General features: G+C 37.7%; 1 protein-coding gene across 1 annotated transcript in view; it reads left to right on the plus strand.

Moving 5' to 3' along the window:
- npr1b (natriuretic peptide receptor 1b) overlaps positions 1 to 17,027 on the plus strand; it is a 37,424-nt gene extending 20,397 nt beyond the window's left edge. The window contains 17 exon segments of the mRNA XM_057341139.1: positions 5,073 to 5,167; positions 6,523 to 6,658; positions 6,743 to 6,827; positions 6,947 to 7,067; positions 7,162 to 7,236; positions 7,345 to 7,422; positions 7,552 to 7,656; positions 8,241 to 8,312; positions 8,449 to 8,608; positions 8,724 to 8,879; positions 12,122 to 12,290; positions 12,615 to 12,761; positions 12,850 to 12,973; positions 13,065 to 13,133; positions 13,927 to 14,101; positions 14,639 to 14,737; positions 15,467 to 17,027. Of these exon segments, the coding sequence (XP_057197122.1) occupies positions 5,073 to 5,167; positions 6,523 to 6,658; positions 6,743 to 6,827; positions 6,947 to 7,067; positions 7,162 to 7,236; positions 7,345 to 7,422; positions 7,552 to 7,656; positions 8,241 to 8,312; positions 8,449 to 8,608; positions 8,724 to 8,879; positions 12,122 to 12,290; positions 12,615 to 12,761; positions 12,850 to 12,973; positions 13,065 to 13,133; positions 13,927 to 14,101; positions 14,639 to 14,737; positions 15,467 to 15,615 (2,015 nt within the window). The 3' untranslated portion in view covers positions 15,616 to 17,027.
- The last annotated feature ends 1,118 nt before the right edge of the window (positions 17,028 to 18,145 follow it).

Consider the following 18,145-nt stretch of genomic DNA (forward strand, 5'->3'; position numbering starts at 1 on the left):
AAGCATGCAGTTGAAACCGTAAAATCCACCCATGTCTCATCACTGAAGTTAAACAAGGCAACTTAGATTTTTTTAAATGTGCTTCCATACATGCTTTTTGGCTAATCAAATTATAATTAAATTTTGAATTAAAAAATGTATTCATTGGCATGCTAAATTAAATTAAATTAAACTGAATAATCCTGCAAATCTGTTTATGTGAGGAGCTGTCACGCCATGATGATGATGATCAGATATCATTGGCAGGAATGTGTCTTTCTTCCACGTATCTAAGCTTTAATACAATGTTTCATGTGATGTTGATTCGTCTTTGAAAAGGCTCGATAAGCTCTCAGATCCGAGAAAGTGAGAACTTCTCAATTAATGAACATCAATGACAGAAGTCTCTTCACTTCTGTAGAGGTCACACGCTGCACAAAGGTCTCTGTGGTCTAACACTCTGTTACTGAGGAAACAGTTATACTAATCTTGCTTTGCAACTCTCGGGAGGTTGAGAAAGTCAGATGGTTAAAGGTCAGACAATTTGAAAAGGAATATTGTTCAATGTGTCATAAATTGACTCCTTTTTATCTTCTCATACCAGCTGTGTTGCGCTGCATTGCTTTGTGTGTTAGGATGAGTATGCGTTGGGATCAGTTTCTGGCTTTGGTGTGTTGGGCGCTGTGTGTATTAGAGAGATACTTCATCCAAAAAAGAAAATTCTGTCATTATTTACTCGCCTTCGAGTTGTTCCAAATCTGCATGAATGTCTTTGTTCTGATAAACACGGAGAAAGATATTTGGAAGAATGCTTATAACCAGACAGATTTTGCCCCCATTGCCTCCCATAGTAGGAAAAAATACAATGGTAGTCAAAAGTGCCCCAGGACTGTTTGCTGTCCTAGATTCTTCAAAATGTCTTCTTTTGTGTTCAACAGTACAAAAAAATGATAAAGTAATTTTTCCTACTATGGGAGTCAATGGGGGGCAAGATCTGTTTGGTTATAAGCATTCTTCCAAATATCTTTCTGTATGTATACAGATTTGGAACAACTCAAGGGTGAGGAAATGATGACAGAATTTTCATTTTTGGGTGAAGTATCCCTTTAAGCTGGATACTTGATGCAAGTTAATTGCTTTGTGTATGTGTGTGTCTTCTAGGCTACATGTGTGTTCAGCCGTTTCTCTCAGTTACTTTAAGCTGAGCTGACACTACGGGATTTTGAGACTACTTGAATTGCTATGGGGCTTACACTACAAAACAAGGTTTCTTGTCATCCTTCATCTTCTTGTTGTAGCAGCACGCACACTACACAACACAACGCAGACAAAGCGCGCTAACAACAAGACTTTGGTCAAGGACCAACAGCGAAAACACCTCCCACATCGTGAACACTTCTAGTTTGATGGTGGATGGCAAATGAGTTGTTGGTGCGTTCCACTGGAATGGAGCGTGAAACATTGAAGTGTTTTCTAAATTCCATTATACAGACTTGTTGCTTTAGGATAGTTTAAAATAGCTTTATGTCTGTTGTACTAGCCATTTAACACACTCTGTGTTAATTAATACATGCCAGCAGTTTTTAATTCCTCCACGCAATAATTTGATGCAAACCTTCTGCGTTGTGATTGGCTGGATTAGTTCCACACTGTCAGACACAACGAGATCACTTGGCGATAATATCAAACAGGTTTGAAAATATCGTAGCTCGAGACAGGTCCAGATCACGTTGCACACCTGCTTATACTGAACGAGCTTCAGCGACCAAAAGGAGCACCGATTTGGTCGCGATCCGGAGGTTTTGTCGCAGACCTTAGAAATCTGTCCGCGAATAGTGGAGAGAAAAGAAAAATAATTTCTTTTGTCTTTGAGATGTTGTTTGGTTTGTGCTATTCCAACAGAATAGGACTTGTAGATGTCATACTTTTTGTACAGGAAATTACAGCAACATTTCATTTCCTTTGTGTGACAACTAGCCCCGGTCACTCCCGCAGTATCAAAGAATGTATAAATAGGTCCTGCGGAACAAAGTCTAACATTACAGTCTTTTTACAGAGAGAAGCTCCCCACAGAGACTAATCCGATGACGCACTTCCCAGAAATATAATGTGACTTCTGTCAAGTTTATGTTGAAAGAAAAGTATGTTTACACACGCTGCGCAGATGACGTCTCAGTCACATGTTTAAAAATGCATAATAAATCACAAACTTAACATCAAGGTTCATGCACAAGCTGAACGGTCTTCACATGATATCCTACAGCTGCTGAGCTGAAATACTACAAAGAGACTGTAGTGTGGTGTTGTGTAACTTTTTATAAATCTGTTGCATGTGCACACCGTGTGACCTTATATTGTATTGTGTTTACAGTATATGTTCTTCGTACAAGTGTGCCCCCGTATGTTTGAGTATACAGTTTATATAAGATGTGTCTTTAGGTCTTTGTTTGAAAGAGAGTGTGTGTGTGCACGTGCGTGATTGTGTTTGAGTTTGTGTGTTTATGTGCAAGGTCTAATGAATGAAAAAAGATGCGCTCTACTCGATCCTACGTCATTTTTGTTCATGCATTATTCATTCTTTAATTCTTTAGAATAGTTCACCTTAAATGTATGGTAGTGTCATCATCTGTTCTTGTCCATCTTGTGATCAAGCAGAAATGAATTACACAGATGAGACAATTACATCCAATTACACACAACATGTTACACAATATAGTCACACTGTTGCTCATTCATGTAGATTCCTTTTTAATACGTTTTCACTCTCTCTCCATATTGGTCCTTTCATTCCCACATCTGTTCTATTTCTGTCCATCTACCTGTTTATCTCCACTCCCTCTTTTCCCTCAGCCACTGCTTCTTTTCATCTCTCTCTCTTCCCGAGCTCTTTCCCTGTCAAGGGTGATGTGGTGACCGAAGTACATGGAAATCCACTGTTCATTTTTCACAAATAAGTATTTTGCAGGCTTTGTTTTTATCCCCATCAATATTAATCTCGGGTGATATGATCTCAAGTGTCTTAATATGATCCCAGTCAGCAGATGTCCCTGCCATGGGATCTGCTTTCAGTAATACTGTTATAACTTATATCTATAGTCTGTTTGCCCAGCTGCACACACAGACAGGTGCGTTTCTACAGAGACCTGAACTAAACTAGAGGTCTGACTGAGACGCATCAAGCAGGGCCAGACTTCTTCCATCTCAGCTTTTCTTGAACATTTTTGCTCAGACTAGACTAGAAATCGCAATCGAACAGTAGATTTTTTAGTTAAGTGTAATGGAATAAGATTTGTTACACTGATACATCAGTTCACTTCACTCAATAGCATGCATTTATATTTCTGTATTTAATATCTTTTTTTTTCTGGAGTTGAGATTATTTGTATTTTAAAAAGATTGAATAGTCATCTTTCTCCCAAGATGTTTATTCAGTGTGTACATGAGTGTTCACGTGTGTGTGTGTGTGCGTGTGTGTGTGTGTGTGTGTGTGTGTGCGTGTGTGTGTGTGTTTGTGTTTGGCTGTATGTGAAGTAATAAGTGTTCAAGATTTTTTTCATCTTTACCAGCATGTATTGATTTGGAGCTTGTAAAAATGAAGCTCATTCAGGCATTTATATCCTGAAACTCTACATACATACACCGCTGGTCCCCTAACATGGAATTCACCATGTTTGTTTCTACATCAGCCTTAAACGGACAAACTGCTCTACAGAGCACGTTTTGTAAATACATTATATCCTTCAGCAAAGAAGAGAAAACGTGACGAGATCTTAGTTCTGTGTCAGCCACCATAGTGCTTCAAAAGGGAGGGGTGGAGTGAGCCATATGTTGCAATTCACAACCTCACCGCTAAAATCTCCACATTGCTCCTTTAATTCCTAAATAGTCGGGTCTTTCTTGCCTTGCATTTTGATGTGTAGAGATCTTTACACAACCTTAACAATGCTAATAATCAATAGACCTAATTGTGTTGGTGTGTATGTTATGTTATCTTTCGTAACAGTGAACTCATGAATTAAACCATTATCAAGTTCAGGTCATAACTCTCTCTCTCTCTCTCTCTCTCTCTCTCTCTCTCTCTCTCTCTCTCTCGCTCTCTCTCATTTGCTCTCTCTTTCTTCAGTACAGCGTTGACATTTCCATTCTGATAACGGTTAAGCTTTTCATATCAGTCTAAATGTCATTGTGTGTTTCCTTTAAGCTGGGCTCAGCCTTTATCTGTAGCCCATTTAAAGAGGTGATTGGCCTTCACAGGAAATTACAGAACGCATCTGACCACCATCGGGCAGAATGTGAAGCTTTCAAGAGTCTCAATCAGATTTGATCAAACACTCACATACAGTTTACAGTGAATGCATTGATTTGTCATGTGTGATTATAATCATTATGATTACTCATAATGCGGCAAAGTGGGTGATACCCAGTAGTGTTAATATGTGTAAAGACACAATCACATTTAATGAATATCAGAATTATTACCCACACACGTGTTCAGTGTTAACGCATGTTTACAGCTGATGTTTTGCTGATTGTCTTGTCTTACTTTACTCTACACATATGACCAAAACTCTGGTAAAAACCCTAAATTACTCTGTAAAAGCTCATTAAACCTGGAGCAGGTCAAGGTCTTTGAAGCACTTTATCGCAGGTAATGTTTCTGTCAGGGGTATGGTGTGAATTTGATGTAGTGAGCTTACACGCACACATTAGATTAGGGTGACCACCCGTCATGCTTTGCATTGTACCGCACAGCATTTTCACCCCTTGTCACGCACGTCGCATATTGAGAAAAGGTCCTGCATTTTCATCAGTCAATTGGTTTTTAGTTGTCACATTAAGAAACACGTTATTTAAAGAGACAGTGACCCTTTCATTGAAATCGTCATTAAAATTGTTTTATGTTATATAACATTTTATCTACTGTATGCCTTAATTATGTTGTAATTGGAATGGACTGAATAACAAATTGTATATAAAATTATATCAAAATGTTTTAATTCCGTTATTATATCACAGTTTCGCGCCACCTTTCAATGGTGTCCCACATTGTCACCCTAGCACACATGAGCTCACACACGTTTTCCTTTGCCCAGGTGTCACTGGTCTGGTGCAAATTGATGAGAATGGAGACAGAGAGACTGATTTTGCCCTGTGGGACATGACTGACACCAAGAGCGGCAACTTCCAGGTCAGTGATGTTCACACACGCTCACCTTTCTCACCTGTTTCACACCTCAGTTGTCAGTTTCTTAATAGGGCGTCATGCAACACTTTGGAGGGTTTTCAAGGTTAGTACATAATAATACATTCTGCTTATAACTGCAAGTCTAGTGTTATTTGTCATTCAAAACCCGATTTGATCTTTTCAAAAATAACTAAAGCAAAATTGCAGCTGAACTTGGGAACTGGGAATTGGGAACACCATGTAGAAAGAGGAATAACTTTGACATTTTGATAATAACTCCTTTTGTGTTTTATGGGAGAAATTTTTGATTTTGGAGTAATATATTTTTTTTGTTTCAAGCAAAAATGATCTGCAGAAAGTGGTACTCTTTGAAATGGCCAAATTTAGACATGCATTATTTCTGCAGCAGTATTTAAGACAAACACGTTTACCTTTAATATAATTGGATAATTTCAACACACAGTAAACTGATTTACCATATAGGCAAACTATTTTTGATATTTTTATTTGTTTGGTCTGAGGTTGCATGTGCCCTTTCCGTTTGAATGGACAATAAAGTGATGAAATGCAATCTCATCTTTCTGTTGCTGAAAATATGTGTGTGTGTCAACCAAACTGTTTTTCCTTTGTTACAGGCTAATGAATCAGAATATAACACCTGAATCTTGCAAACAAGTGGCAGATCGGTGGTGTTATTTTAAATCAGAAAACACACACATTTTGAAAGACACTTGATTGGTAATTAGAAGACACAGCTGTAGTAATGTTAATTGTAGGATATTCATTCAGTCGGAGACTCAAGAGTATGTTTTATTTGTGCGTGTGCACCGGATAGATGCTGAATAGATATGAAAGATCTCAGCTGGTGTCTGACTGAGGCTTGTCTTTGTAATTTTCTTCCTGAAGTCTGTCAGCTTGAACTTTTGTGTCTGTTTCAGTTCAGTTTCAAGTGCATCTTAACACTTACATATTTTCTGTCTTTTCCTTTTGCTGTGTTCTGTCTGTTAAAATCATCCATCAGGTCTAACATTTATCACTGGTTTTCTTTTACATTTAATTCATCATATTATAAAAAAAGAATGAAACCATGGTCTGCTACCTGGAGCTCTCTGTTCATATCAATAGCAGTACTTTAAAAGGACCTCTTAAAATCTGTTAACACATATATATACATATATATACATGCATATATATTTTAAATACATGTCAACTTTTGAATGACTGTCAAAAGAGAACAATGCTTTTTGTCAGATATCGGTGTAGTAACAGCACATATCAGTAACAGACCTTAATAAAAACCAATCATGCATCAAATTTGACTGATTGAGAATGTTTGTTTATTTTTTATTGTGGAACAGATTGTAGCTGTGTATAATGGTTCTCAGAAACAGATGGAGATTCTGCCTGAGAAAACCGTCCAGTGGCCCGGTGGTGAGATTCCACTGGACGTACCCCTCTGCGGGTTTAAGAAGGACAATCCAGCTTGTCTAACACGTGCGTATCGAACAGTCTTCCTGTAGTGATCCAGGTCCAGCAGCTTATAGCCATTTATAACTCATTTACACTTTCTCTTTGTAGGAACCATCGCAATGCACCAGATGATTTCCATTGTGATCTTCTTCATCCTTGTCATCATCTTCACTGTGACCGTGTTTATATACAGGTGAGAAGAAGAACTTGATTAATACTTGCTCATTTTTAAACATCTTTGAGAAACTTCTGTTGTGTTTGGGACGTCACTTGATTACAAATCTAAACACACACACATGCATATACACACAGAAAGTTGAAACTAGAGAAGGAGCTGGTGGCTCAGTTATGGAGAATCGCTTGGGAGGACGTTCATATGAGCAATCTGGAGAAAGCCATGAGGAGCACTGGCAGCAAACTAACACTTTCTCTGGTAGCACACACACATACTTTCAAATGTCTTTTCTTTTCTTTACTTTTAATTTTGTTTTATTACAGTCAATCTAAACTAATTTGACTCTTTACAGAGAGGTTCAAACTACGGATCCCTGCTGACAGCTGATGGTAATTTGCAGGTGTTTGCTAAGACTGGCTACTTTAAGGTATTTGCTTTGGTTAACCTGTTACTTGCATATTAAACCCTTCTCCAAAATGTACATATGATGCCCCAGAGCCAATGTAACATGATTGTATGCCTGTTAAGTCCCCAGGGAAACATTGTGGCTATTAAATACATCAACAGAAAGCGCATCGAGTTGACCAGGAAAGTGTTGTTTGAACTGAAACATGTGAGTGTGTGATGATGTTTTGTTTACTCAACATATGACCCTTATAAAAATAAACTACTTAAAAGTGTATTTTATGCAAATGTATTTGAGGTTTAAGTGTTATGATAAAATCATAATGTGTCTTTTCAGATGAGAGATGTGCAGAATGAGCATCTGACCCGTTTTATTGGTGCCTGCATTGACCCGCCCAATATCTGTATTGTCACTGAATATTGTCCTCGTGGCAGCCTGCAGGTACAAAACACACTCATGAATTTACAGTCTCATAATTAATCCTATATGTCATATGTCGTCACTGTCCTTCTGAAACCTTGGATGTCCAAAATAGTTTTTTTGGAAATGGAAAAAACACTGTACTTTTAAAACGATTAAATACTGTGTTGTCAAAGTTGACAAGCAATTTTTAATACGTTTATTTGTTAGATATTTGCAAAACCCAGTGATAAATATATACGTACGGTGACTAATAATAATGATTTATGCAACAAACAAAAAAAATCACAAAATATGGAGATACAAGGTTTCAGAAGGACAGCAACGGCATGCACACAGCCTCAAGAAAACATGCAGGAAATCTGTTTGTACAGTAGACCCCAAAATACACTTTTTTGGAGACTTTTAAAACTTAAAAAGTGTAAATGAATTTCATTGGAATAAATACAAAATATCAAATCAATCTGCAAACAATGTATACTAGATGTTTAAAGCACTTTTTATAATTGTAAATGTATTGTTCTATTATTTAAAACTTAAACTGTTTGACATTTGCATTTACCTTTTAGGAAAAAAAAAAATTATTGCATTTATTTTGTGTACAGGACATTTTGGAGAACGAAAGCATCACACTAGAGTGGATGTTCAAATATTCACTTCTTAGTGACATAGTGAAGGTATACATTGCTTTTTATTGTAATGTGATTTTATCCATCATTTTTCCCTCGCTGTTTTTCATTCATATTTTCTTGCATATATGTCTCCCACTCTCTTTCTTGCTTTCAATTATTTCTTATTTGCTTCTCCCCGCAGGGTATGGCTTTCCTCCATAACAGTGTGATTGTATCCCATGGCAGCCTGAAGTCATCAAACTGTGTGGTGGACAATCGCTTTGTGCTAAAGATCACAGACTACGGACTGTCCAGCATCAGGACCGAGTCGGACACGGAGGACGCCCACTCTTATTATGCACGTCAGTCAAGTGACCTTTGAAACGGCTTCACATGAACATGCCTGTCACATAGATACAAACCTCAGTCACCATCTCTGTTGTTTACTGTCAGTCAGCTGTCTGTGTGTATGTGCAGGTAAGCTATGGATGGCTCCAGAGTTGCTAAGGATGGAGTGCTTTCCTCCAGGAGGCACGCAGAAGGGTGACGTCTACAGTTTCGGGATCATCCTTCAGGAGGTGGCACTGCGCAGAGGAGTCTTTTATCTGGAGGGAGACTCAATCAGCCCCAAAGGTTAGGGGTCATGAGATCTATGTGCGTTAACCTAAACTTTCGACCTAAATCCTCTTCATCTTGATCATGTTTTTGACCTTCAGCTCCAAAGCTTAGTCAGATTTTGTTATCTCTCCTGATTAATAAAAATACATCTGGTTAGCCTGATGGCTAAGGAAAAGGTGTGTTCGTGTGCTTACCAATTTGAATGATCTTCCATGTTTGATTTGGGGTCTGGAACGTTCTGTTCCGTCAGAGCTTGAGGAGACTGGAAAACTTGTTTTTCTATCTATTTCCAGTACACTATTAAATATTGACTCTCTGAGATATTGAAGCATGACCCTGCCTTCGGTAAATCTCGAAGCTCTCACACAAATTATCCTCAAGAGCCTTCGCAGTGTCAGAGAACGACAGACACTAATGAACCGGGTTCTTGAGAGAGGTCAACAAATACACTTACACAAACAGTCAACATTCAAATACGTCTTGCGCAAACATATACGTACATTTACATCCCTCGCACATTCACATCCATATTGTCCTATAGTCACATGAATGATCCTTTTAAGATACATAAAACTACATACAACACACTCAGGCCATGTTTACACTCTTAATTTGCCAATCCACCATAAATGTCACTTGGCAGTGAGTGGAACACACTTGACATTTTCTTGCCTGACACATACTGTACACACATCTATTACACACCCTCTTTATAACACTCTTGGTTGTGGAGAACAACCCTTACAGGGTGAAGAGCTCATATTTTGCTCATAACATCCTGATTTTGAGTTATTTTGTGTCTTCCTAAACATACTTGCATGTCACAGTTTTGCAATTCAATTACTTTTGGTTTTACTTGGTTTCCAATTAGCATAAAATGTGAGAATCATGACACAGTCAGATGCTAAAACATTTCCACTCCTGCTCCTGATGCAGCCGGTTACTGAATCTATAATTTGCGACTAAATGCAGGGAAAGAAAAGCTGTATAAATCACTGTCACTTCATGTCAAATTCAGAGACACTAAATGGCTGACTTTTTCTCACATAAACACGTGTACATGAGCAGCAGGAGAGGCTATGCTTTATCGTGAATACATTTTAGATAAATCAACCACTGCAACTCCTTCAACTGTGATTTATATAAAATCACTTTTATAAAGCGGTTACCACACAATACAAATATTAAAGCCAAAAAAATACAGCTGCAGAAAAAAATTGAGAGACCATTTCAAAGACCAATTTTTTTATTTATTTACTATTTATAGGTAGGCTATGTGTTTAGGTAAAATGATCTTTTTTTTTTATTCTGTAAATGACTGACAATATTTCTCCCAAATTTGAAATAAAAATGTTGTTTCTATATTGCAGAAAATGAAAACTGGAGAAACAGGTCAAAATAACAGAAAAGATGCTCTTTATTTTTTCACACCTCAAAAACTGCAAAGAAAACAAGTAATATTTGTGCATGTATTTAGGAAAAGTTCTAAAAAATTTTGCCATAACCTCATGGCTTAATTTGTGCCGAAATCCGATCCGGCACCTCAATTTGGCAGATCCCGCTCCTCAAGCGCTAATGGGAAACGTTTGTGCTGAACTGTTGCGTGCATAAATTTAATTTAAAAGCATGTATAATAAATAACTATAATGGCAATAACTATTTTATTTTGATAATAAACAGTCTGTCAAGTTTGAGATGCTGGAATATTGTGTGTGCGTGCAAGTAATCGCTTGAGCTGTTATAACGACAAAACCAAATTAAAAAACTGTGATGATTTATGGTCAAACTGATTATGAGTATGTCATTAGATACTGCAAAGTTAGCTACTTTTAGTCGTGTACACACTTGCACTAAAAACAGAACATTGTGCTTTTGAAAAATAAAGAAAACTTGCGATATGTCATCTCCTTTCCTTTAACTTATTTGTGGAGCGCATGCCTCACAAACTGAACCAAACTCAGTAGCATATTGTCACCGTTTTTTCCCTTTCGTTTAGTTAATCTGTTAATTGTCAAATATTCCGTGTATATTTATTTGCGTCGCATGCTTTGCATTATACACTGAACAAAATTATAAACGCAACACTTTTGTTTTTGCCCCCATTTTTCATGAGCTGAACTCAAAGATCCAAGACTATATTGAATGGAACTTGTCATGATGGACACTTCAAAGAGAGATATTTGTGAATTTTTGAAATACGGTTAACGGATGATTAAATGCTTAATATGCCTAACGTTATACACGGCAGCCTCCACCTGCACCCTCAGGTGTAATTTAAGTTTACTGTAAAAACTTCGGAATTTTACACAAATGTTGAGGGCCGTGTTTTATTTGTTTACATGCACAGATATTCACAACATCATCATTATGACAATAAACTGTTTCCATCACGTTACATTTCTTTGATAATTCTGATATTATCTTCCATTTAGGATTGCACATTTTCAAAACATCTAATAATCAATAGTTAGATAGAAAACCCATCAGAGATTGCACATTCCGTTACTTGTCCCCACCCCACTAACTTTCCGGTGTTGTGCCGAAAATTTCACCCCTGCCAGATTATGCACCCCCTTCAATAACACGGGAGTCTGATTGGCTAATTCTAATCCCTCCCCACACCTAATCCTAACCCTAATCTGGCACACTGATATGACACACCCCCTTGTTCCGGCACCTCGGAATTAACTAATTAAGCACGGGATAACCTCGATTTTTATCACAGATTTCATGTGTTTTGTCATGCTGTCAGTCTTTCACATTGCTGTTGGATGACTTTGTCACTACTGAGAATTGATTTAGTTAAAATTCAACATTCTGTGTACACGCTGTGATAAACTATACGTGTGTAACAGATGTTTGGTCCCTCACAGGGGTTGTGTGTTAAGCGTTGACGCCATCCTGCTCTATTACACAACTGAAGAGATCATATCAATCTCCAGCGGCACACTTACATTTGACCACCCTGGTAATGAGATTGCAAAAATGATGGTCTGGTCGACCAATGAAACGACAGCCTTTGGTCATCCAATCAACCTGGCAGCAGTGGCACACATGCGAACACACACATATTGTGTTGTTGTAATGATGGCCTGAAATCTGAAGAGCTGTCAGGGGGTTTTGTTTCACAGAAGGACAGGTAAAATAAGGCCAGCAGACAGTTTACGTAGAATTGAGCTGAAATAGATCTGGCTATTGGGAAAAACGTTATGATTGTTTGTGGTAATAATAACTGTTGTTTCTCTTTTGGTGTGTAGAGATTGTGGACCGCGTAGCTCTGGGTGAATGGCCGTACCTACGACCGTCGGTGAACACACAGTCTCACAGCGAGGAGCTGGGCCTGCTGATGCAGCGCTGTTGGGCCGAAGAACCATCAGACAGACCAGAGTTCAATCATGTTAGTCTGTTATTACGCAAACAAAACAGGTCTGTCTTTTCTCACTCTCTGTTTCTGTCACATTGTGTTCTCTCACAGTAAAAATCATGTAACTGTTCACTTATCACATGGAAAATCTCTTTTAAGTTAGGTGGCAAACTTACAACCTTTGTGTTGCCAGTGCAGAATTTTTTATATCACTATACCACATTATTCCATCCATTGCTTGCTTCAGACAGTTTCCGACACTTCAACATTTTGTCCTTTATGTAAATCTAAGGTCCTTTTCCTCAAAAGAGGACCTGACGTTCATAGTTCAAAAACACTTTTCCTCCTTCTCTTTGTTCATTATTCCCTATCTCTCTCCGTTTCAGAGAGCACAGAAGTAACATCTTGGACAATCTTTTGTCTCGTATGGAGCAATATGCTAATAACTTGGAGGAGCTGGTAGAGGAAAGAACTCAAGCATACCTGGAGGAGAAACGCAAGGCGGAAGCTTTACTGTACCAGATCCTCCCTCAGTCAGTCAGAATTACCCCACAGTATACACAGCAAATAAATACACTGTAAAACATAGGTGTCTTACTGTAATTCTTTTGTGTGTGTTAGTTCAGTGGCAGAGCAGTTAAAGAGGGGCGAGACGGTGCAGGCAGAAGCTTTTGACTCTGTCACCATCTACTTCAGTGACATTGTGGGTTTCACGGCTCTGTCAGCAGAGAGCACACCTATGCAGGTACAACAACCCGCACCTGGACCAGAGAACAATTATGATGTTTCTGTGCTTGATCCTCAAACTCTTAAGTGTTTATTTGTGTCTTTTGCAGGTCGTCACACTCCTCAATGATCTCTACACCTGCTTTGATGCCATTATAGACAACTTTGACGTTTACAAGGTATTGCAGCTTCTCTTTACAATGACATTATCACCATATATCAGGCTATATGCTCTGTATAGGTTTACTCCAAATGAAATGTGTCGTTTGATCAATTCATTTTGTTGAGTTTCTGCAGAATTGTGCAACTGACAGAACTTTTATATTTGTCAAATTTTACTTATCAGATAGACCACTTGGGATGACGTAATCAACATTGGTTTAATGCTGGTCCAGAAGAACTTCCTGATTCACTAAACAAATGTTTTAACAAAATACAACCAAACGAATATTATTATATTATAAATTTAAAGTGTTAAACATATATGTTTAAGATTTAACAATATATGTAAGATTTAAATAATAAATAAATACTGAAACCGAAAGGGCTTCTGGGCTAGTGTTTACATCTTGCAAAGTGGTCTATAGACGAGGTCTTATGTTTCGTAATAGGTATAGCACCTAATTCAACTTTTTTCTTAAAAAATACTGCTGGTCATTATCAGAGGGGTTTTCATTAGAACTGTATGGTACTTTTTGTTTTAAAGTTTCCAAGAATTCAAAACTGACCCTATTTACTTAGTTTTGTGGCAAATTCATCCATGCAAGTCAAAAAAAAAAAAGTTTTTGTAATCTTTTATCAAAATTACATGGGCTTTATTGAGGTGTTGCATAGTTCCAGTTTTTTTTTTGGTGTCTGTGTTTCATATTGCAAAGTTTCTGTCAAATAAATACAATACATTGTTTTTCATCTGTAGTACCTTCCTTTAAAACATCTTCCTCCTCCGGTGGTTTTGTTTTAATCGGCTCATAGGTGGAGACAATAGGTGATGCCTACATGGTGGTTTCAGGATTGCCGGTACGAAATGGGAAACTGCACGGTCGCGAGATCGCACACATGTCTCTTGCTCTGCTGGAGGCTGTCAAAACATTTAAGATCCGTCACCGACCCGATGAGCAGCTCAAATTACGAATTGGCATCCACAGTGGTAAGAGTGATACTACTGGTGAATAAATGATAACAGAATTTTCATTTTTTTTAATGAACTGTCCCATTACATGTTTCACTATTGTTATACTTCAGTTTGAATCTCTCATCTGGTTGTAATGCGCTGCATTAAAGGAACAGTTCACCCAAAAATAAAAGTTCTGTCTTCATTTAGTCACCCTCAAGTTGTTTTAAATCTGTATAAATTTCTTTGTTCTGATGAACACAGAGAAAGATATTTGGAAGAATGTTTAACCAAACAGTTCTTGGCCACCATTGACTACCATAAGAGGAAAAATGACAATGGAAATCAAAAGTGCCCCAGAACTGTTTGCTTTCCTACATTCTTCAAAATATCTTCTGATGTGTTCAACAGTACAAAGACATTTACAAAGATTTTTTTTCTACTATTTTCCTACTACTATTAATCAATTAACTCTATCATTATAGACAAACTTTGTATTGTATCTGACTAGCATGCATGGTTTTAACGTAACGGAATTATTTTCTTATGTGTATATGCATGTTTGTGTTTCAGGCCCTGTTTGTGCAGGTGTAGTTGGACTGAAGATGCCTCGCTACTGTCTGTTTGGAGATACAGTGAACACATCATCACGTATGGAATCTAATGGAGAACGTAAGGGTTTCATATACTGATCCAAACCCATAAAAAATGTATGGTTTTAGAAATGGAGGTGTGAGACAGGAACGGAAGACACAAACTTTAAACATTACAATTAAGATGTAGATTTGTACAGAAGTACCTTTTTTTAAAGACAATTCAATTTACTTACCATTTGCTCTGCAGCTGCCATATGTTTTTCTGGTGGATTGTTTTATTTTAGCCTTTTTCATTTAGAATTATTAGATATCTGAACAGTGGCCCTTAGGCTGGGTTTGTTTAATCAACACACCAGTTATCAATAATAATTCACAAAAACTAAACAAAGTTGATCAAAGATTTTTATAAAAATAGCTTATTTATCCTAATTTAACTAAGGGTTAGTCCGGGCTTAAGCTAAGCCCTATCTTTGAAACCGGGCCAAGAAATATTAGCCTGGTTTAGATAACAGACAACAAAGGCACAGCAAATTGCAATCAGGAAAGAGATTTATTTTGACAGTTGCTAATTTATTCCCTGCAGGAGAAGATTAACATGCATCCTCTGCCAAGGCCGTCCTAGTGGTACATAAGGGCTGTACAGGCAGTGTGTCCCTTATATCCATTATAAATTTTGTTGTGTCTAGAGTTTATTAAATTGTGTGGGTGTCTAAGAAAATGAGGTTCAGTTACTTTCTTAGTGAATTCGACCAATCGGGTTGTTCTAGTATATCATTGTAATTATTCTTACACTGTTATCCCGCAGCTCTGAAGATCCACATGTCGTCGGCCACTCGAGATGTGCTGGAGGAGTTCAACTGCTTCCAGCTGGAGCTGAGAGGAGATGTTGAGATGAAGGGAAAGGGAAAGATGAGGACCTACTGGCTTCTGGGAGAGATCAAGAAGAGCGATTGACATTGTAAAAATGAGAGAGAAACACTCCACTGGATCAGCAGAGACCTAATGACTCTTGCCGAGCTTTCTGGACAGTTCCTTTGCCCAAATACACAATTACATAACTGTGTACAGCACTGTTGTAGATGTCAAAGTCTGAATTTTGTATATACAGTGCTGTGAAAAAGTATTTGCCTATTTTTGTATTTTTGCATATTTGTCATGCTTAAATGATTCAGATCATCAAACAAATTTTAATATTACTCAAAGAAAACCAGAGTAAATACAAAATGCAGTTTTTAAATGATGGTTTTATTTATTAAGGGAAAAAACAATCCAAACATTTCTGACCCTATGAGAAAACGTAATTGCCCCCCTTGGTAAATCATGACTTAACTGTAATGAATTTAATAACTGGGGTAAATTTCACTAGCCATGCTCAAGCTTAATTACTGCCAGACCTGTTGAATCAAGAAATCACTTAAGTAGAACCTGTCTGACAAACTGAAGATAGTCTAAAAGATCTCAAATAGCAACACATCATGCCGCGATCTAAAGAAATTCAAGAACAGATGAGAAACAAAGTAATTGAAATGTATCAGTCTAGAAAGGGTTACAAAGCCATTTCTAAGGCTTTGGGACTCCAGCGAACCACAGTGAGAGCCATTATCTACAAATGGAGAAAGCATGGAACAGTGGTAAACCGTCCCAGGAGTGGCCGGCCTACCAAAATTACTCCAAGAGCACAACGACGACTCGTCCAGGAGGTCATAAAAGATCCCAGAACTACATATAAAGAACTGCAGGCCTCTCTTGCTTCAGTTAAGGTCAGTGTTCATGAATCTACAATAAGAATGAGACTGTGCACAAATGGCATCCATGGGAGAGTTCCAAGGCGAAAACCACTGCTGACCACAAAGAACACAAAGGCTCGTCTCACATTTGCTAAAAGACATCTTGATGATCCCCAAAACTTTTGGGCAAATATTCTGTGGACTGATGAGACAAAGGTTGAACTTTTTGGAAGGTGTGTGTCCCGTTACATCTGGCGTAAAACTGACAGAATTTCATAAAAAGAACATCATACCAACAGTCAAACATGGTGGAGGTAGTGTGATGGTCTGGCGCTGCTTTGCAGCTTCAGGACCTGGACGACTGGCCATAATTGATGGAACCATGAATTCTGCTCTCTACCAGAAAATCCTAAAAGAGAATGTCCAGCCATCGGTTTGTGACCTCAGCTTAAACGCACTTGGGTTATGCAGCAGGACAATGATCCAAAACACACCAGCAAGTCCACCTCTGAATGGCTAAAAAAAAACAAATAAAGGTTTTGGAGTGGCCTAGTCAAAATCCTTACTTAAATCCAATAGAAATGCTGTGGCATGACCTTAAAAAGGCTGTTCATGCTCGAAGACCCTCCAATGTGGCTGAATTAAAACAATTCTGCAAAGAAGAGTGGGCCAAAATTCCTCCACAGCGATGTGAAAGACTCATTGCGAGCTGTCGCAAACGCTTGATTGCAGTTGTTGCCGCCAAGGGTGGCAAAAAATCAGGAAGGGGAAAATACTTTTTCACAGCACTGTATGTAGTCAAATATGTTTTGTATTATGTTATCGCCACAAGCTTTGCTGTTATTGCAAATGTAAATGGAGCTGAGCGTATGGGCGTTATATTATCACCCCCTGGTGGACAAGTTGCATTTCATGTTTTTTATTTGTGTATTATATGCTAGGCTTAAAAATTCTAGATTAATATGATTACTTTAACGACATACTGTATGTAATGTAATTTATTACTGGGATTTAAAAATCACCTAGCTTTCATAATTCATATGTTGAAGACAATATGCCGTCAATTTAAAATTATTTTACTTCAATAACAATATAAATTTGTATTGCATTGTACTATTGTATTGTACTGTTTGGACCCAGATTCTGTTCTGGCTGATCAGAGTCTTGCACACACATGCATTTTTCCTCAAGCCATTTAGACGCATTTCTCTCTGGTTAATCTACCCTGCTGAATGGCTGCCTGGCTCAAGGTTTAACAAAAAATATCTTTAGTGAACCCCACAGACCTATGACAGCAGGACACATAACATGACATAATACTGAGACATACAAATAAACAGCACCTGCCTAAAGATCAATTACATGCACAGCCCATTTTAAGTTTAGATCATTGACTATCAATTCCTTTAAAGAGAAAAGAGTTGCCAAACCTGTCATGTGCATCTACAGACAACTTTGTCTGAATTTTATCCCTGAGTGAACAGTTGCTATATATACTGTATATAGTATATATGTATCACTTTTAATAATTCAGGTCAGGCATTACTCTAAAAATACCTAAAATAGTTGAAACTTCTTTTAAGTCACCAGTGTTTGATATTTACATCAAAAACATCCATGTGGCACATTGGTAAACAATTAAAAGATGATTTAGTGCAGTCTGTCATTTTCGCGTAATATTATCATTTTGAATGTTCAGTGCATTCATCATACAACACAGTATTAATATGCATTGATGAGAAACAAATGTATATTTT

Source organism: Triplophysa rosa, linkage group LG8 (assembly GCF_024868665.1).
Source record: "Triplophysa rosa linkage group LG8, Trosa_1v2, whole genome shotgun sequence".
NCBI classification, from domain to species: Eukaryota; Metazoa; Chordata; class Actinopteri; order Cypriniformes; family Nemacheilidae; genus Triplophysa; species Triplophysa rosa.